The 21654-nt window shown below is 46.2% G+C and overlaps 2 protein-coding genes across 3 annotated transcripts; both read right to left on the bottom strand.

Annotated features, from left to right (window-relative positions):
- Positions 1-1229: 1229 nt before the first annotated feature.
- Positions 1230-9091, bottom strand: adam17b (ADAM metallopeptidase domain 17b; the record flags this gene model as incomplete). The annotated part of the gene is made up of 18 exons (XM_084439447.1): positions 8869-9091; positions 8424-8556; positions 8018-8151; positions 7788-7876; positions 7466-7637; positions 5668-5798; positions 5488-5574; positions 5289-5399; positions 5050-5194; positions 4856-4959; positions 4172-4324; positions 3737-3936; positions 2937-3040; positions 2575-2709; positions 2245-2375; positions 1999-2166; positions 1862-1918; positions 1230-1775 (listed from the first exon to the last, which is right to left on the bottom strand). Exons 1-18 carry the CDS (start codon positions 8954-8956, stop codon positions 1230-1232), a joined length of 2688 nt encoding a protein of 895 aa, XP_084295573.1. The 5' UTR covers positions 8957-9091.
- An 836-nt stretch (positions 9092-9927) lies between these two features.
- On the bottom strand, positions 9928-18504 carry ywhaqa (tyrosine 3-monooxygenase/tryptophan 5-monooxygenase activation protein, theta polypeptide a). 2 transcript variants are annotated; one of them, XM_084439779.1, is made up of 6 exons: positions 18393-18504; positions 17284-17744; positions 12623-12746; positions 11534-11697; positions 11356-11451; positions 9928-11147 (listed from the first exon to the last, which is right to left on the bottom strand). In XM_084439779.1, exons 2-6 carry the CDS (start codon positions 17575-17577, stop codon positions 11088-11090), a joined length of 738 nt encoding a protein of 245 aa, XP_084295905.1. In that variant the 5' UTR covers positions 17578-17744; positions 18393-18504; the 3' UTR covers positions 9928-11087. The 2 variants fall into 2 exon arrangements, with proteins under 2 accessions (XP_084295905.1, XP_084295906.1); XM_084439780.1 differs by having other exon boundaries at positions 18327-18427.
- Positions 18505-21654: the final 3150 nt, after the last annotated feature.

The raw sequence follows: 21654 nt of genomic DNA, 5'->3' as shown, positions 1-21654 counted from the left end.
CAGGCATCTTACAAGTAAGTCACTGAAGTGAAAAACTTGGAAGATATAGATCACCAAAATTCAAAATGAGGCAATAAGAGAAGTCAAGTGATCAACCAGACAATGCATTAGAATAGAGTACAATATACCCTGACGAGCTTTAGGGTTAATATAGCCAGCTGAGGTAAAGGGAGTGCACATTAGGGTAGGCTACATTATTACATCACAATGTACGGCAAACCACAATACATCACAATACACTGTATTAAATACAGTACGTTATTACATCACAGTGCATGACGATGTCCAAACACTGGCAGAGCCCTGCATAGCTCTAAACAGTGGCAAAGGCAAACGTGTTCCAACACAAAACTTTATACATCACAATATATGGCAGATAATAGAGCAGAGAGTAACATTACATCATAGAATCAATACAATAACATTATTACAACACATATATAAGGCACTATCGGTAGGGTCAAAGGACTGCTTGAATGAGTTGCAGCATTTTCTTAATTGCGTGAGACTGTTAAAAGCAGGTACAGTAGAAAATCTTCTGATTATGATTAAGTCATAAAGACTAGAAATGGTATCAAAAATGCTTCCAGACAAGAAATATTGCATTGAGACCAAATTACCTCCCAGTTACATTCAGCACATGGAGTCGCTGTAATACTGACTGCATGTATGGCTTCCAAAAATTAGAGTAAACGCAATGCTAGTTTTGTAACTTGTAACAAGGAAGCCAGGTATGTGCTTTTTATTCATGTTAGACACGGTGCTAGTCCCCTGTCCACAGAGGTAACATGTTGTCACCAACTAAGTCAGGTCAGATGGTGTTATTGCTGAAATATTTAAATTAAAATCTTATTAAACCAAGCTGCTATTACATAGTGCTGGTGATATGTTCTTGATACGATTGTGTGTGCAATGGAGGTGTTTCTAAAACCTGATATCAAACTGCTCAGAAACCTCTGATCTCTTATTACTGATTACTCAACCCTGTAGGTAGGAGTTTCTCCCATTTGCAGCGAAAGCTCTTGAACTCCACATGAAGCATTATGTAACTGTCAGCCCACATAGTGTATCCTACACAAGTCCAGCTTGTCCAACTCAGTGGTCTGTTCTCCAGTGCTGCGTGAACCTCCACTTCACACAGTCTCCTCCTCTTCCTTCTCCTCTATCCTTTTTCTCTCTCCCTCCTCCCTCTCGCTCCCTTTCTCTTTCCCTCTCTCAGTCTGTCTCTCTCAGCACTCCGTCTCCTTGCTGTTGAGGTGAGCTTGTCTCTGCAGTCTGAAGGACAGGGCCTTGTCACTGCGTGCGGCCAGGGGGTGGTCTGTCAGGTCCTCGAAGGAGCGTGACACTGAGCCTCCCGGCAGGGGAAAGTCCTCCAGGGCCTCCTCGTCCAGGTGGGAATCAAAGCTGGGGTCCTCCTGGATGGTGCCCATACGGGGGCTGTCCAGGGGGGCCTGGCTGGGGCTGGGGGCCGAGGCTAAAGCAGTGGCGGGAGATGGAGCTTGGGTGTGGGTGTGGGCTTGGTCGTGGGCTTGGGCATGGGTGTGGGCTTGGGCTTGGGTGTGGGCTTGGGCTTGGGCTTGGGCTTGGGCTTGGGCGTGGGCTTGGGTGTGGGCTTGGGCGTGGGCTTGGGCATGGGTGGGCGGGGCTTGGACAAGGATTGGGGGAGTGCTGGTCTGCTGGGGGCCAAAGGCCGGGAAGCGAAGCATGGATGAGGGAGCAGGGGGTTTGAAGATGCGCACAGAGGCCGACTCCAGGCTGCTCAGTAACTCTACGTTCTAGAGACACACAGACAGGCTGTCAGTGAGATAGGTTAGATACCCTCATGACAACGGTAAAATGTCAAAAAATATATAGTACTTACACTTGGGAAAAATAGAGATTTGGTGGTCTGTTCATATTGCTTGTCGATTTTCTTATCCTAAAATTCACAAAGAGATGTTAGACATAAATAGCAAATTCACCAACCATTTTAGTCAGGCAGTATGTATGGGCACCTACCACACAGTGGACCAGAATGCTGAGGGGCACCCAGAAGAACAGAGAGAAGACCACCACTGAGCCCACAATGTTGTCAGCCAGGAACTTCCCAAAGGTGTTGATGTCCAGCTTGTCGATGAAATCCCACAGCCTCTCGATCACATCCTGCACCTGCTTCATACACTTCCCCTGAAAACACCATCACATCCTGGTTACTTCTGAATCCAACCATGAAGCCGGATAACGTAGGGAAACTATAGGACTTACTGCTCCATCACAGAAGCCCACGGTGCAAGGTTTGCCCTTGCGGAGATAGACAAAGTCCTCCTTGTTGTCTTGGTAGGGAGCACACACTCCTCTCGCACTCCGACAGCACACTTTACAGGACGAGTTGGTGTCTGGAAAAGAACGCAACACGGAGACACGGGAGAAGAAAAGTAAATAACACACAAAAATGTCACAATGTTGAGGTTATGTAAATCTCCCTTTATTGAGCTTGCCAAGTGCAGGCTAAGTGGTAATACACTCAGACACTGACAGAAATTATGCATTTAAAGGAACAGTTCACTCAAAGAGCGGTGGCTGAGCGATGGTTACCGTTGCAGGCGCAGGAAGTCAGGTCCAAGATGGCCTCGCAGAAGGGGATGCACACTCCGCCCCGACACTCGCCGTTGTCCAGGCACACCGTCTTGTTGGCTGCGTTCTCCGGGACTGGGCAGTGACTGCTCTCTCCTTGTCAGGGAAAACGTCAGACAACACACAACAACATAGAGAACCTGGAATCAGACATTTTGGTCTGAAAAGGCACACAATAATGAAGGAAGCTAGTTTAAGGTATGGCTTATTCTGTTATGGTGTTAGCTCCCAAGTGTTAGCTGGCCCACTCGGTCGAAAAAATGGGTTAGAGTAAGATTGGTTCTCTATCATTCAGGTTCTTCTTCATTGTTGGCAGGGCTCACCTGTACAGTAGGACCTGCCCTTGCAGGTGGCATTGATGGGCTCCTGGCACACCTTGTCCTTGATCTCATACTGACAGTCCTTACAACACGCATCATTCCTGTCACTACACTCAGAGGCATGGAGAGAGACAGGAAAAGAGAGAGACACAGAGGGAGAGAGAGACAGAGGGAGAGAGAGACAGAAAGACAGACAGATAGAGAGACAGACAGACATGGAGTAAGAGACAGACAGACAGACAGAGAGAGAGACAGAGAGAGAGATAGTTTGTCAATATGATAAGGCAATGTCAACCAAGTAGTGGTCCCACAGCATCATTCAGTCATCCTCTTTTTAGTCTCAATGCCAGACCCATGAGAGTTCTTTCGCTGATAAGCTACGTAAGCTACGCTAACTACGTTACTGCACACTGCAGATCTCTCTATGGGTCTGGGACACTTCATGCAAAGATCTGGTGCTAAAATCCTGGCAATTCATTGGTTTCGCAGGAATCCCTGCGAAACCAATCAGTAACGACTTTCGCGTTCAGGCTTTCCCACCCATAGATATTCCCCGCCCATCTAACCTGGGTAAGCGTCTCTCATTTGCTGCTATGACCTGTCACTCTTTCAATTTTGACCAGTCGATACGCCCTCAGAACACCAGCAGTGCCACAGACTCCTATTATGTAGTATGCGGAGCGCAGCGATTCAACATAATATTTGAGATTTAAAAAAACTATCCCCTTTTAAACAACACGGCATCCTCACACAATATCTGGAGCCCGCAGCGACTATCCCGTCAGCCCCGCCCCCAGACCCACCTGCACTTGGCCGTGGGGCGGAGCTTACAGCCCGAGGTGCAGCAGGGGTCGCTGTTGATGTGCAGCAGCCCCGGGTCACACTCCTCGCCCTGCTCCACGCGCGAGTTCCCACACACGTTGCTGTTCTTCTCCCTGAAACAGCCCGGCGCCTTGGCCCTCAACCGCTTCACTATGGACATCTTGCTGCAGTTGGAGAACAGCTGGGGGACACGGACCGCGACAACAGCAACGTTATAATAAAGAGATGCTGCTAATTAATGAGATCGGTCGCTGTCACACTTCACATTAGACAGGTCAGGGAGGAGGACAATACGTTGTCGTTGACACCGACACAATTGTAATAGTTTACTTACGTTTCAGTAGCATATAATGGCGGTATGTAAGGTGCTGTCAAAGCATGCGGCGCTACATAGCGAGGTGAGCGGAGGGCTGTACCTTGTTGTTGCCGTGGTCCCCGCTCACGGCTATGGGGTACATGACATATTTCCCTCCCTGGTCCTCCCCGGGGGCGCAGTTAGGGATGTTGTCGGGGTCGTGCTCCGCCCCGAAGTTATGCCCCAGCTCGTGGGTGGTCACCAGGTCTGCCTCCTGAGGGACACGCGGTAAGACTAGATCAGACAAGACTAGGTCAGATAAGACTAGGTCAGATTAGACTAGATCAGACAAGACTAGGTCAGATAAGACTAGGTCAGATTAGACTAGATCAGATTAGACTAGATCAGACAAGACTAGGTCAGATTAGACTAGATCAGACAAGACTAGGTCAGATAAGACTAGGTCAGATTAGACTAGATCAGATTAGACTAGATCAGACAAGACTAGGTCAGATTAGACTAGATCAGACAAGACTAGGTCAGATAAGACTAGGTCAGATTAGACTAGGTCAGACAAGACTAGGTCAGATAAAACTAGGTCAGATTAGACTAGGTCAGATTAGACTAGGTCAGATTAGACTAGGTCAGATAAGACTAGGTCAGATTAGACTAGGTCAGATTAGACTAGGTCAGATTAGTGCAGCCTGGTTCATAAATTACAGACAGAACTATGCCAACAGGTGCTTGAAAGGATGATTGTTTGAAAGAAACATTTCTCCGGCTCCCTTTAGTTTGCGCAACGTACCTTGGTCAGAATAGTCTTCCCATAATTCATGGTGCTGGTTAACCCGGTGTTGAGGTAGATGGCTGGCTGGTTGGCTCTATGCTCGGTTGATGGCGGAGGGCACTCTGGGGGTTGAGGGGAGGGGGGGGCAAATGTCACCAGAAATGCATCATGGGAAACTCCAGAGATAAAAAGTGTTTCTCACAGGGTCTTACTCTCGGAGCAGAGCCCCCCAGGGATCCCCTGTCTGGAGGGGGCCACGTACGCCAGCCCCAGGGTCCCCCCCTCAAAGTCCTGGTAGGTGAACAGGTGAGCCAGGCACACGTTGGACGCATGGTTGGCAATGTCCAAGCTGAATTGCTGCGAACGTGAGAAAGGAAGAACAGTGTGGTTTAACCGCGTCATGCGGTCGTCGGTTGAAACTCAAGACGACGGGACATATAGCTTACTGTACCTCCAGAAGCGTCTTGACCTCCCAGACATCCTCACCCGCCACTGGGCTCCCCGCCATGTTGAAGTGGGCGCCTCCAGCTGGCACGGGGGTGGGACCCTTCTCTATGATGATCTGGATGGGATAGTTTGGCGACTGATGAGTGACCCCCCGTCCATAGCCAATGATCTGCGACATATAAGCGGTGTCTCGCCATGCTCACCTGCTGGATCTGGACACCGTAGCCTTTAAACTCCTCGTCCCACGACGTGTTCCTGTAGATGTCGTCCACGCGATCGATCAGCTCAATCTGTGGCGAGCCCAGAGAGACAGAGGTGGAAATGAATAGAGTGAGATCCCTGTTGCTATGTTAGAGGTCCAACGCTGCGAACACTGCCCCCACCAGGTAGTTGAGGGTGGTGCTCTCCTCGCTGCGGCCCATGTGTTTGAAGAAGCGGTGGTCGGCCACCAGGAGCAGGGGACACGTGTTCTTCTTGTGGTCGTGGACCTGGCGCTTCCCTCTGACCACACGCTCTGTGGATGACAGGAGAGACGAGGAGAGGGGAGGGAGGGAGGGAGGAGAGGAGACAAGCGTTAATACACAGAGAACCCCCCCCCCCATCCACAGCCTCTGTAATTATGTCATCATCACATCTCTCCCATCAGAGCTGCCTCATAATTAACCTTCCATGAATAATTAATTAAAACATTGCTGTGAGTGTGACGGTTAAGGCCAACAAATTGACTGAGGGAAATAAGACACGCATGAGACCACAAGCTCCTGCCGTAAGAGGACCTTGTGGAACTAACTGAATGTATACATTCAAACACTGGTTCAAAACTTTTATTCACTAGTTGAGGTAGTCACTATTTGTGGTGTGTGCCAGTCCTCAGGTACAGGATATAGAAATGTTTCTACATTTGGGAAACGGAGCTTCCATCACCCTGCTGACCACATCAGAAAAACGCACTGGGATAGATACTTCACAAACACGAGTAAGACATATGATGAACAATTCAATTTGCTCAAATCACTGATCAGTGCCTACAAAAAAAATCGAACAGAGGAGCTCTCTATGGGAAGAGAACGCTAAAATCCTAATCAGTTCCACCAGAATCTAGCCACCTAGCTCCCTTGTAACACATATGCATTCTGCGTGAATAGGCAGGTCATTGTCCAGATAGTTCATAGAGTGAGTGGGTGAATTGATTATCCTGTGCCCGACACCGGAAGAATACAAACAGCCGAAAATCAGAATCAGAATCAGAACAAGTAGGGTGAACAATAGAGCATGTGTCTGGTGGTAGGTGAGGAGGAGTGAGGGAGAGAAGGAGAGGGGAATGTCAGGAGCAAGGGAGAGAGGGGTTGTGTGTGTGTGTGTGTGTGTGTGTGTGTGTGTGTGTGTGTGTGTGTGTGTGTGTGTGTGTGTGCGTGCGTGCGTGCGTGCGTGCGTGCGTGTGTGCCTGGCTGGTCAGAGCAGGGAGGGGGAGAGAGAGGGGAGATAGCCTAGCGCTTGACTTGAATCCTACAATCAAATACCGGGCTGTAGAAGGTTCATTCCAATTCCCTGATCATTCCGCGTTAAAGGAATTTAACTGAACAAACAGCCCAACAAGGGTGTCTGCATCATCATTATAAAAAGTCTCTGTTCTGCCACGAGTGGAGCGAACGCAGCCTCTCTCCATGGCACCAAAATGTTTCAGTCTCTCCTTGTTTTCTGTTCTTAATAACAAGCTGTTACAAGCACGAAACGGAAAACATACGTCAGTGTCCAAGAAGACACCTACACTACGTATGCCTTGATGTTGTTAAATTTATGCTGCAATATATATTGAGGAAGTTATTTGAATACAGTTTATAGTTTTAAGCACATCGGCTACCGTTGAAAGGTAGCCACAGTAGAATGTGAGACATATTTGAAATGAAAATGTAACTTTTTGAAGATAAGTTGTCATTGATTTCACCTAATTTTAAAATATATAATTTGCGTCATGTCCTGCCTCCTGCACTCTCTACCCCTCGCCTAAACCAAAGGGAATATTTACAGTATGTGAGCACACTTCTGAGATGGACAATCTCCTGTTGTGTGCTACTGTACATGTGTGAAAGGGCAACTCTGGAGAATGAGCGGATGTGATCGATTCGCACATTGTCCAGAGATATGTGAAAAGGGCTTCTGACTCACCCTCTCCCTCCCCACCCTCCTCCTCCAGCAGGGCTGATCTCATGCTTTCGGGCAGTAGGTCATTGGAGTCGGTGTTCACATAGCCGCAGACTTTGGGCGAGCCTAACCGGCTGATGTTCTTGATGTCCTCAGAGCGGTATACCAGCAGACGGCCATCAGGGGGCGTCTCTGTGAACCTCCACAAGGGCTGGGGAGAGGAATGGGGGGGTGACAGACAGAGAGAAAGAGAGAGAGAGAGAGGACAAAAGCTTTGTTTGAAAGCCAAGTGGACAGACATTTTTCTCTGTGTCAGTACACCAATATCTCATGGTTCTTGCTTGATGAAATCACAACATACCTCTATGTTGTACTCTGCCTCGTCAGTGAGGATGTGAGCGGAGAATTCATTATCATCAATGTGCGCCTGCACTCGAGAGTTCTCCTCTCCTTTGAAGGATAGAAATGGGTTAGTGTTGCTGTGACAGGAAGAGCAGACTATAATAAGTAGGCAGGCATACAGCACAAGACAATTAAAGGCCCAGTTACAACTTTCTGTTTGTTTTTTTCGCCCAGCCTGTAGTGTCTTACCAATGACGTGTCCTGTGAAGAAGTTCTGTCTGTTGACCTCGTACCTCTCCTCTCTGCCATGCTCATCCACAAACACAGCCCTGAAGTCCTCTGTAAACAGCTCAGTGTTTGTCCTCAGGTAAAGCTTGAAACGCCTGAAAACAGACAATACATTTGTAGATCAACTACAATGCTCATGTGAATTAAAACAATTAGTGCAGCTATAGTAGAAAAGACTGTATAACACTCTGATCTGGGTGAATTACATTGGTCAATGAAAATGTTCAAAAGTAATTGAGTTGTGTTTCATTTGGCACTTATGGGAAAGTATTTGACAGTATTAGCAAACAGTACTTGATTCTGGTCTGGAACACTAGCCTACATTGCCAAATGGTGGATAGGTCTTTGAGCTGAGTTGGTGGTCTACCTCTGCAAGGCTGTGAAGCTGAGCAGTCTCTCCACATGGGTGTGTGTCTGAATATCCCTCCTTCGGACAGAGTGGGTCTGGAGACTGGCAAGGGACAAGACTTCAAATTCTGTCAGCATGGACCTGAGGGCATCTGTAAGAGATGGAAATCACATGAGGGGCATTAGGAACATTATTATTAAATTACTGTATTTCACCAGTTTAAAAGGCCAGCCTTTGGTCCAATAAGGATTTTACTGGTTTGATCTCAGTTCAAGTAAATAACTATAAACATGACAGCTGAATTTAGTTATTTAACTTTGAGGAAATTGTTTTATTTATTCTCACCATAGATATGGCCTACAATAACGGAAGCTAGGCTATGCAGCTGTAGAGAATGTTGCAGTAAGTGTATTTTAACTGAAGAGTCATTCATAATCTGCAGTTTAACGGAAATCAAGTTTACCATGTTCGCGGTCTTCAGCATCGGTAGGCGGTTTTGTTTCCCCGTCAGTTAAAAATAAAGAAAATAAAAATAAAGAGAGTAGTCTCATGTCGACATTTATTATTGAATTTAATTGTAAAAACCTGGTATCCCTCGGTTGGATAGTTTTCTCTAATTCTTCTGGGCGATTTTCTCCTCTTGACAACTGCTTTTTGTGAAAGTTTACATAGCCGACAATGTAACAAATTCGATAGAGTCAATGTAACAAAACGTGTAGAATAGTAGCCGAGTTAAAACTGATTTGGTGTTTCTGTAATGAGCGACCAATGTAGCGTGTTGAGAGCGAGCGCACATCCGGAAGTAGGCTAGTATAAAGTGTAGAAAAAAATCTGTAAAATGACGGAAGTGTGGCTACTGTAAAAAGGGCATATCATCATACTTCAAATTTCCAGCGCAAGTCGCTGTCGTTCATCCTCTTCGGTATTTTGTAGTTTGGGAATTGCATGGGTTAGCCTAGCCTGTTCGGAGGAACATGATAAAAGTGTGGCCTTGTAGTCATCAGCTCTTACGTAAGAATGATAAAGCTTTCGTGAAGGGATTGCAAACTGAGCGGCATCTGCGCATCTCTATTTTAAAGCTGGATGTCTCATCTCAACGTCAAAACATGTCCATTCAATTAATTGTGGCGTTTCAATACGCTCCGTTTACAAACCTAAGCAATAAACCCCCTCTTCTTCTGTCAGGACTTGTACAGTGAGGTTCTATGCAACATGTAGCCTACTGTCTACATTCTGTTACTGAGGTGGTGGGTAATATTAGGCAGGCTACTGGTGTGATGGTTTTAAAGCCTGCTATATTCAGCAGTCTCAACAGGTCTATTAATATTATGTCTGGGCTTTATGGTGCAACTGAACTGTGATATTCTTACAACTACAGAACATGGAGTCACTTACGCCCCATTTTCATTTGCACTGAAATGTGTTCAGTATCTTACACGGGTATTGGTACCAGTAGAATTATTACATAACCATTTCGTATAATCACACTAATAGTGCGACCATGAAAAGACTCACAAAAATGTGGTTTATAAAATGTCATTTTTTATTCATGTTACATAGCTGTTACATAGGGCATTAAACATTTTCACAAGGCTTTGGGGACTACAATCAATGATTAGCAAAACACAATAGTGGTCCGAATCTCTAATGACAATCACTGAACTAACCAAACACCCTCTCACATGTGCACAAACCTGCAACGAAAGGTATTGAACAAAACAGTGGGACTTTGTGTATGCGATATTGTTTCCCATTCCAGTGTACATTGTAAAAATGGGCATGCATGTACTTTTTTTTTGTCAATTTAAATCTTTCTATTTTGGTCTTTATAAAGTGCCACCGTTTTTCTTGTCAGACATGCTACTAAGTAACACATTGAGGTGAATAGCATACCGCAACTATAGTCTATAGGGAGGGGTGTACCGTGACCTTCCACAGGGAGAGACTTTGCAACAGGAGACCAAGGACAGATCTTGATTCTTCTGTTCTACCGAGATGCTTGTGGTCTTGCTACGTAGCTTGACAATCATGGCACCCGCAGCTCTAAACAAGTGGCAGGAGTGTTAAAATACTACACTAGGTTGGCTTTCAGGATCCACCATGGGTTTACAGATGTATTCACCTTGCAAACATCCTGGTGGACCAACACAGCGAGACAATGGAAGCCTAACAGTATTCCTGTCAAATTAAGGTTGGCGTGAAGTCTTTCTCTCCCCGACCATATGCCGACACTGCCCTAGCTGCTTGCAAAATGCTTTCTGCAGACACATGCATGCGCCCACACACACGCAAGCGCGCACACGCACACACACGCACGCACACACACGCACACACACGCACACACTTCCTGTATTATCAGTCTCTCGTGTCTTACAGTTGGATGTTAGGTGAAGCTCGTACTACCTTTCTACAGCAGAAACCGCACATCAGGGAGGCCAGGACGAACGCAAACTCAGGAATGGAGATATACTTTAAATTAATTTTCTCTCTTCATACCAAAAGCCAACGGTGAAAACTAAAACAACTTGAATTTCCACACACACAGCTCCATGGCAACAATGGGATTTCATTACTAGAATAATTTCAAGTGGAACAACAAGGAATGAAGATGTGTAAAAAGATTTTTTTTTCTGTCTTTTTTTCTTTTTCTGTGTCAAGGACAGGGGGCGGACAGGGGGTGCTCTAGTTATCGCCTCCTTCTCCAGCCTCTGCCTCATCTGCTGCGTTGTCAGAGGTCCATAGCTTGAGAGAAGAGAAACATCATCTTAGTCAATTTCCTCAAATTTCTCAAATTCTATAATTTAAAACAAATAAGGAAATGGTGTGTTTAATATTAAACATGAATAAATAATGTAGAGTGAGTGTGGGTGTGTGGATGTGATGCCTCTACTTCACCCATGTCATTCCAAGGACGCCCCAGGGTGAGGCCCCAGGGTACTCTACTACTCACTGTGAGGTTGTCTCTAAGCAGCTGCATGATGAGCGTGCTGTCTTTGTACGAGTCTTCGCTCAGCGTATCGAGCTCTGCGATGGCATCATCAAAGGCCTGCAAACACACATAATGGTTGATTTACACATATGAACCCAGAGAAGAATACAGAGAGGTAGAGGTGTGTGTGTACATCCACCTGCTTGGCCAGGGCACAGGCTTTGTCTGGGGAGTTGAGGATCTCGTAGAAGAAGACAGAGAAGTTGAGGGCCAGGCCCAGGCGGATGGGGTGCGTGGGCTGCATCTCCTTCTTGCTAATGTCAAACGCCTCCTGGTAGGAGCTCTGAGAGTTGGCTATCGTTTCTGTGGAGGGGCGAATTGAGACATTTAGATCAAGAGTCGACTTCAACATTTACAAAGGCTCTGGAACGAAATGGAGATGACGCAAGTGATTAGCGACTAGACATTGTAATGTCATGTAGCCTCCCAGTATAAGTGGAGATTCAGAGAGTAAGGCAATTCAGGTCTCTGTCCTCCCCCTCTGCTGACCAGTGCTGACCACTGCAACCTCCTCCGGGAGGGATTCAGGGTGCTACATGAGGTAATGTCTTTTGTGAATATAGTCTCAACAGGGTCATGACACTTTCTTGATGAATCAACATAACTGCCGGCTGGACCAGAGAGGCCAGTAAGGGAAACTTATTATTTGTAGTGCCAAGAACACATACTCCCTTCCTCCCAACTCAGCCCCTCTACAGTGGACAGAGGCCCGGGCTGTACGGGGGAAACCATTACAGAACTAATCGTGAGTTGTCTTATGTTCAACACTGGGGGGAGGGCAGGAAGGAGGAGCAGGAGACAGACGGAGAGCAGGCGGGCAGCCAGGCAGCAGTGGGGGATGACTCACTGGGACAGAGGGGGGCTAGGAGGGAGTCGGACCCCAGGGCAGAAATCATTCATACACCCATCCCTACACCCATCCCTATGTTCAGAGCCCAAACCCGCTTGGCCTGAATTAAACCAACAGCCTTGCCTTCCCTGAAGTGTGCACGTTTGGATGTAGCCCCATACAAACATACAACAGATTCTCTTGTAGCCAAAAAACATGGGCTTCTTGAGATGGTTTGATGCATACTTGAGTAGGCGATTGGTAAACGCCTTTGAGGACCACAGTGGAAAACAAGATGGCTCACTCCTACTGACATCCTGGCTTACTTTAAAGGGAGGACAGAGAAGCTAGTATAAGTCTTGTGTTCTGGGAGCATGAGGAGTGCAGAGGCTTACTCACCCTTCTTGTCATCCCCGGAGGCAACCTCGGCCAGATATCTGTAGTAGTCTCCCTTCATCTTCAAATAGAAGACTTTGCTCTCTGAGTTGGGGGCATTGTCAACCAGGTATTTGCTCAAAAGCCCCTGTGGGAGAAAACGGGGAGAATTCTTAGGGACTGTCTCATTTGTAGGCAGGCTTCAAAAGGGACAGAGACAGAAATAAAGGTGTTCAACAACACAAGCCCCTCTGATGACAAGGAGCATATGAGACTATGATAAAGAGAGGGAGAGGTTCAGCAGGGAAATATTATTTATTACCACCGAAAGCAAAGATGAAAAAATATGACTTTTGGAAAATAGAGAATGGGAGAGGAGTAGTCTGGTTGAAGCCCCTGGATCGCATGCCCAGTTTAATTTTCTAAAACGTGATACAGGGTCTGGAAAAGCTCTGGTCCAGAGTGATTTCTCGGTTGGAATCTCAACAAGGCCAATCCTCGTCTTTTGAATGCAATGTAATGTAATGTAATGTAATGATGTCAAACGCTGTGATTGGTTAGGGGATGAACTAATCGCTGAGGACTCATTAGCAATGCCCAAAATGGCTGCAATTAAAGCTTGTTCAGACTGAATAATGAAGTGAAACGAAATGGCAATTAAGTGAGTGTCAGGCTAGTAGAGGAATGGTGGGACCTAAAAATCTGGATTATGCACCACCCATAAATGTGATCGACTCCTTCCTTGTGGCCAGAGGTGCAAGATGACCTATTTAGAAGGTTTCAAAAATGGGGTTCCAAATAATACAGGCTTAACAAAAGACTTTGGCTGTGACAAGGACACTATCTAAGACAGCGGTAACAAGGCTAGTGTGAAATGTAACCACCACTAGACAATCTAGCATATAACCTTGGTTTCAAACTCCTCGGTCTCAGATTGATGCACCACACAAACAGGTCTCAGACGCACCACATAAACAGGTTGTGGTGGAAATTACATACACAGAACGCCGCTACAACTAATGTGTACTCCTGCCTTCCTGCGTTAGCACGCTGACACTTGCTCAACTGCACTGCAAAGACGCCACGTGTAGCTGCTGCCGTGGGCCTCACAGTTAACATCCTTCCTGCCTCCAGTGAGGTCAGCATGGCGAGGAGAGTGACGATATTACTGCTGCTTAATCTGGCTCGTGGGCTGAACCGCAGGGAACTCAACCAAAGAGAGGGCCTTACGGCAGCAGTTAAAATCACAAAAGGCAGTTAATACCAGATTAGTAGCTACTAGCTACTACTAACAACTAAACCTGCCAGCCTACCAACAGCTAGACCACAACAACTGTAGGAATGTGCAATGGGGAATGTCACCACTAGACTGAGTAAGCTGCATATTCAGAAAGCAGTGCCGCTAACCCAGGAACAGGGCAGGGCTGACCACAGCTTCCTCTTCAAGACATCACCACAAACATCCTTAGAGAGGCACTCTTGACTACAGTGCACACCCAAACACACACATACACCGCCTCTCTAAACTGCAGCCATTCAGCTCCAACTGAGCATTTTAAAAGGTTAAAATAGAACAGCACACATTCAGAAATGAGACGGCCTGCTTACTCAGCTCTACAAGCCAACACACTAGCCTAGGACTCATTGAGTTACTCCACATTCACTTATTTCGCTACATTCTCGTATCTCTGCCTGTTTTGTCTTGTCCCTGGCCAGTTTTCCCCTGCTGTAGACAGAAGTCTTTGTGGAGCGCGAGAGGAGGAATGTGTACACCTTCTGCCGCCTCACCACACACATGCTCAGACAGACCGACAAGACAGATGCGAGCGGGAACCAGGGCGGGGCGGGGCTGTCCTGTCGCCAGCCAGCCCCCCCCCCCCGCGTTCAGCCAATATGGCTCTCCCTCTGCACCACTAGCTCAAGCCACTGACCTCCCCAAGCACCTGAAGGACAGGATGCAGGGCCACATACAATAGACTAACACCATCACTGCTAGAGAGCCATTAGTGCATCCTTGGCAGAGGTCATACCAACAGTACGGGTTTGCATGTGTGCGACCCCAAAGGCTGGGCAACGCATCTGAGGGTATCATTAATGATCAGCTTGAGAAAATAGCAAGCCAGTATCCTGTCTTTTCCTATGGGCTCAAAGGCCTGCTGTAGGCCGCACAAATCATGTTCGGTAACCCAACCATCCGATAATGTGACAAATGCAATGCACCAACACATGTACCTTACTGGAGAATGTAATAAGAGAGCGCAGTGTCCCAAGGGGACCTGACAAGGCGTCTACCAGATGGCCTGTGTGGAATTAAGAGCACACAGCTGTCTTGAGAGCGCGCTCAGCGGGAGCCAACGCTGTGTCCTGGATGAACATCAGGGTCAGGGCTGCAGCTCTCATGGTGGAGTCTATAGGCACATCGGCTATACAGATGTGTGCCTGCCTTACTTGCTAGGCAGTTACAAATGCACAGACTGCCACTCCCAACACAGGCCGGATCAAAGGGGCCCCATAAGATGGACCCCATCTGGATTACTGTTGATCGGCTTTAAATGGAGGGTGCTCCAGATACGAGCTTCCACTGGTATAGTTATTCTCTCTTTTACTACTCAGATACAAATAAATAAGTAATAGATAAACTGAATATGTGGACACAGACCAGTGCCTAATACCAGTCCCACGTGCATATTCTGCTTATCTTCGTCCTTCTTCCTCTTGCCATTGTGTGAATGAAAATACGAGTTCACCCTTTGACAGGAAACCAGTGGGAACCCCCCCCCCCCCCGCCACACACACACACACACCAACTGTCACTGTGTGCAGGAGTTAGCAGCAGTAAATGGGGCTTAAGTAATGAGGTAGTCCATTTCCACTCAGCAGCACTCTTCCTCTCCGAGAGTGTGGAGGATGTGCATTAGATTCTATGGCCTGGGTTTTTAATGGCTCCACCAACCCCTTTCCTATGGGGCCCTGATGTTCAGGACGTCCCACTGTTCACAGAGGGTATAAGTTGAACAATGCAGCTAAGCTTTGCACAAACATCTCTTAATCCACCAACAGGACTAATATCTCTGCCCTATTTATAGCGTGGCGACGATACACACATACTTCCTCCGCTCAGGGCTATTGTGCCGCTGGACAGGGTGACAATAGAGGATACAGTTAACCTAAACACGCGCCGAGTCACGCAGTAAGCCGGTAGGGTAAGCACAAGCACAGTGAATGACACCAGACCAGTATCACTCAACGCTTCCACAAAGCACATCAGGGTATCATACAGGCAGCATTACTGATTAACACCTTCCAGTATCCAGTCTGTTGTTCAGCCTGGGGAGAGACTGAGAGTCAGTGATGAGTTTGGTCGTCCCACCCATATAACCTACCTTGGTTATGTGTGGATGTTTATAATGAACACTAGGGGGCCACTGTACCCAATCTGAGCAAAACGACAGGTGCCGTCACCATGGCCACACCCAATCAAAGCCTGCAGGTGCAATGGTAAACTTTCACATAGTGACAGAAGATAAGACAGCAGGAGTAAACAGGCCAGATAGGGGACTTCCAGCGAACACAAGGCCCCCGTGTGACAAGACGTGGGTGGGAACAGCAAAGGCCACAGGGTCCACCCCCCAAGGCTGCCAATGAACAGTCGTAGTTGTCACCACTAATCTACCAACGATCTCATTCACAACAATGTGGCAGGAGGAAGGGGGAGAACTTAAAAATAAAAGCCAATGGGAATGAAGTTAGATGGCGGATGGCCAAATTAGTACAATGCACCAATAAAGACCAGGATCAGAACAGTCACTTGCACTGAGACAAGTCCAAAAGAGCTGCAGCAGTACAGTCTAGGTGAGGTACAGTAAAACCAACTGTTCAAACTGTTCTGCCTCATTTAACCGGGCATCTCAAACCCCGGCAGGCAGCCAATCAGATTCACGCTAAACAACCTCCTTCTATCTGGAGCCGAAGCCCCTAATGTTAACAGCTTCTTAGCCATGATGACCATCACTCTCTCTGACTGACACAGACTGATAATCCCTAATGAGGTATTCAGGGATCTTTTTTCAAACGGGTGGGGAAAAAGGTGCAGCCTTCCTGCCTGCAACAGATCTATTGATTCTGGGCTGTGAATGAAGAGGGTAGGTCATTCCACTGCACCACTACTCCGAGAATCAATTGGTGCAGCCTTTCTGCAGTTTCAGACAGACATCACAGCGACTGTGACTGCAATGTCAAAGTCCATGAATCGAGGGACATACTGCTTCACCATGTTGATACAATGTACTGCCCTTACTGTCAGTCAGCCACACTGTTTGTCAAAATGTCACAACGAATTAATGGTTGCTGCTTTAGATGATGGAAGTCAAATGATGAGGACATTTTCAATCTCGGATACATCCGCATCCCCATCGTCTCACCATCACGTGAATACAACACCTCACTGAAAACATGGAAGAATGAGAATAACATGTAACTGGGAATATCACGTTACTTTTTATACCCCAAAGTACCCCTCTGCGATTTGTTTCCCCAGGCCTAGAGATGGTCTCATTTTACCACCTCGTGGTCTACGTGCTATTTTCCGGGAAGAAAACAGGGTGAAATGGCTAAATTAAAACTCATCCGCAAGCCTTGCTATTGTCAAGGGCAGCTCATTCGAGCAGCCTTGACGAAACACTCACCAGAACATCGTTACAGATGTCTCGCAGCTCCGACTCCACCTTCTCCCGGTACTCCTTGACCATCTCAAGCTTTTTGTCGCTGCCCTCTGTCTTTTGCTCGATGGCGGAGATGACCCTCCATGCTGACCGCCGGGCTCCGACAACGTTCTTGTATGCGACTGACAGCAGGTTCCTCTCCTCGCAGGTCAGCTCTGCCCCCTGCTCAGTTACATCTTTCATGGATGAAGCCATGTCGTCGTAACGCTCTGCCTGTTCGGCCAGCTTGGCTTTTTGAATCAGCTCCGTTTTATCCATGTCTATGTGTTGTGTTCAAACTCTGCTCGCAATTTACTCTCGAGTCCAAGGGGGAAATGAGACAACCGGTAACGTTAATCAAGCCTGGGGTTAAACTAATCGTATGAGCAAGAAGATGTAGCTAATGTTATAGTGACTGGCTAGGTAACGTAATCCTTGCAGAGCACCTGGAAAAAGAAGGGAAAATACAATTAGTTATCGTAAGATAGCGAGACAGTCATAAAACCTACAGAACGCTAACGTTATAGAGCGTCTGGTTGAACACCTAGGCTAATAAAACACTGCTCTGAAGTCGTCCAGTTCTCTAGCTAGCACTAACCAACCGCAGAGGACGATGATGCTTGACCACCGATCGTAGCTAGCCTGCTAGGTTAGCCACATTAATTCCAGGCAGCTCTAACGTTAGCTAGCTACAATTCCAAACGTTTAAGCGAATTTGCTTATCGTCGTGCCAGTGAAACCACACACTACAATAATGTAGCGGTACACTAATTTAGCTTCCATAGTATGTAGCTAACGTTAACCGGCAATTTAGGGAACTTCGACTAGTACAGCCTAGTCTACAAATTGACGTTAGCAAGCTAATGTTAGCTTGGATACCCCGTGAGACGCCCCTTTCGCTCTGGCGTGCCCTCTTGCTGGCTGGCTGGTGGTTGTGCTGCGCAGTCATATGAAAGGAGGACAACGTAGCGATTTCTCAACAAAACGGATAGCCATATCCTAACTTGAGTTTCAATATCATCACCTACACATCCAAACGTGTCATTGATCAGATATATCTTGCTGAATAAGAAGCAGTTAATTTCCTTTCCAACCTTGAGGTGGTTCCGGGCTGCCACTCCGTGTAAGCTCTCAGCTCTGGGTGAAAGAAAAACTGCACGCCTTCAACCAACCCTGACTGAAAGGCGTTTCCAATATCGCCTTCGCCCAATGATAACTCAGTATTGAGAGCGTCGTAGAGTTATCACTCAAAACGATAACCAGTAGAACGATAGCGCGGGGAAAGAAGGCAGACTTTGGCGGGCACGGGGTTTCCCCTGATTAGAGCAAGGGAGAGGACGTCACCATTGCCATGGATATCTAACCCATCTAACCCCTCCTCTCTCCTCATCCCTCACACACAGGCACGCTCGCACACACACGCGCGCGCACACACACACACACACACACACACACACCTTGACACAAACACAGCACATGCACACACACACGCACACACACACACACACACACACACACACACACACACACACACACACACACACACACACACACACACACACACACACACCACAAATGCAGAACATGCACACACACCCCCCCACACACACACTGGGTGTGGCAGAGATGACAGGATTTCGGACACTGCATTTCATTTCTTGGCAGAATTTTTAATTGAGAGTATGGTGGTGATGGCTTTTCTCATTTTGTGAGGTCTTATTTTATTTTATACAACCCTTATTTTACCCGGTTAGTCCCATTGAGATCAGCAATCTCTTTTACAAGGGAGACCTGACCAAAATAGAAGCATTAAAAGTTGTCAGTCAAAATAGACATTGACACGTATCAACCGAATCATTTATTATTGTACTTATCAAAGCTTTAAAAGCAGGCAGAGAGACCAATTCAAATCTTTTTGAAGACTGTTCCAGGTATGTGGAGCAGAGCACATGCAGGCTTTCTTTTGCAGTTCAGTTTTCCCAGTTTGCACTTGGCACAGACAAGAGGATCACATCCTGTGATTTCTTGTGATGTCACATTCATTCTGGTTTTGAGAACATGTGAATGTAGCCTTATGGTCACAGTGGGAAATGATTAATTTAGCTATTTCATTGATTTGTACTGAACAAAAACAAATCTGGATCCTTGGGACCTTGCTGTTATGTCATTGTATTGATTTACTTGTAATAGCTGCAGACATACAATCCTTGTGGTGCCTGTAGATAACTAGACTCACAGACACCCTCCCTCCGCTGCCTGGGGCAAGTCACGACTCTCCCTGTGAGATGCCACGCCAGTCCTCACCCCCCCCCCTTCCCCCACCTGGAAAACCCCAGTCCTGCCTGAGCCACACAGAGATACTGTAGGAATCCCCCCATCCCCCATGACCAAGATACATGCTCTGCACATGAAAGGGCATTGCATCCTTGTGAAGTACATGTTACTTTAATAGAAATGTCATATGTTGATGCTGAATGACAATTTAAAAAAAACAATCTCTTAAAACAATCTCTTAAGAGTTCACTTCATGGGATAAAACAATCTCTTAAGAGTTCACTTCATGGGATCTGAAATTCTCTTTTCATGAGACCACTTTAGAGACAAGGTGGATCTCTTGAGAGTGGTTATATGAGAGGTGAACATGGGGTGGGATAGGTTTCTGCCATCAAAAGGGGTGAGTGAAAGCAGATATTATTATACCGGGAACAGCTGTCTGTGTGTGTGTGTGTGTGTGTGTGTGTGTGTGTGTGTGTGTGTGTGTGTGTGTGTGTTTGTGTGTGTGTGCTTTAAAAAGCGGGCTCTTCAGGTGCTTAATCACTGTGCATTGGGCGGAGTTGTGGCTAATCTTATTTCGGTTCTGGTGAGAGGTGATACTGATCTCTGAGCTATTCAGGACCCTTCTCCATTTTGTATCCTCTAATGCATTAAATCTCACTGGGCTGGGCTGGGCTGGGCTGTCACAATATCTGAAATTCACATCCTTACTGCTTTTATTTGACAAATTAATGGAAAAAAAACAGTTTTATGATACAGTATTATAATTTATTTGCATATTATTTGAGTATTGAAGAGAGCCAGTGGAAGCTTTGTACTAGACTAAATTAATGTGCATCTCCCTATGGTTAGGGAACAATCATTCCAGATGGAATTTACCTTCATCATTAGAAACAGTCATGTAGTGACACTGTTGGGATGAGGGCTTTGGTAGCTGATGAGTGGTGATTACTTTAGCACCTACTGACAGCTTAGCATCACCCAGGTGGTGGGTATTGGCTGTGGATGAGGATGTAGTAACGCTTTGAGCATCTGGAAAGGCACTATATAGATACAGTGTAGTAGGATTATTATTATTATTATTATTATTATACCACTCCACTGCAGCCCAAAGGAAAAAACGATCAATCAACTTAATAAATGCTATAAAGTATACATATTGTATGACTAAATACATATTGTTGACAGTAAGGGATCTATTGTAGATGTGCCAGGAACTCTCTTTGCAGAAATTCCAAATCATTTAGGCTTGAAATAGCAGAATTTGGCATCTGAATCCAGTTTGCAGATTCGATTTTTGTCTTATTTTTTTATATTCATGTACTCACTCAGTCAATCAGCCGAAGTCACGTACTGTTAAAACATTTTCCCTGTAATAGTGCACAAATCCTTTGAAGCAAGGTGAGATAGCTCTTGTCATTCATCCTGCTGTATAATTACCATGTTAGGGGAACTTCAGCAGGGCAAGTCTGAGCATATGGCAGTTTTGTGCTGTGTGGAGAACAACAGAGGAAATAGTGCTATGTACAGTAGGTCTGCTAAATCCAAAAGCTTTTCCTGTGTCATGTTTAAGAGGGGTTTATAATCCTATCTTATTAAGGCTCTAAAACAAGGGAAAACATTTACTAAGATACAGTATATGATAGTCATCAAATACCCTTCAGATAGACATAGGCATAATTGTTACATGCCTCATATCATATTTTATTTACATTTATAGTTATCAAAGACATTAATTAGGCATTTCCCATAACTTTAAGACACTTGAGACATACTCTCTTGTTTAAATATATATATTGAATCTAGTACTATAGTAACCATGCATTCTTAACATTACTTTTTTCCATGCAGCTTCCCATAGCCTACATGAAAATACATTTTTGATGGCATGGCCTCTTTAAGACACTTGACACAGACAGTCATGAGAACTCTTCTAATTGCTGGTGCCACAATGTAGGCCTACGTATTATACCCGACAGTTAACTAAATCAAATTCCTAAATGATTAATTCACAAAGGCCCCTGCCATTACACCCGGTTCTATGATGGTGGTATACTGCTTTGACTCCGTAGCATTGCTAAC

Source organism: Borostomias antarcticus (genome assembly GCF_949987555.1).
Source record: "Borostomias antarcticus genome assembly, chromosome: 6".
NCBI lineage: Eukaryota > Metazoa > Chordata > Actinopteri > Stomiiformes > Stomiidae > Borostomias > Borostomias antarcticus.
This window is presented reverse-complemented; position numbering and strand designations above follow the sequence as displayed.

Coding starts and splice junctions, on each gene's coding strand:
- ywhaqa (XM_084439779.1), bottom strand. CDS start 17,577: ATGGATAAAACGGAGCTGATTCAAAAAGCCAAGCTGGCCGAACAGGCA. Junction 12,747..17,283: donor ACATCTGTAACGATGTTCTG/GTGAGTGTTTCG, acceptor TTTCTCCCACAG/GGGCTTTTGAGCAAATACCT. Junction 11,698..12,622: donor CTCCGGGGATGACAAGAAGG/GTGAGTAAGCCT, acceptor GCCCCTCCACAG/AAACGATAGCCAACTCTCAG.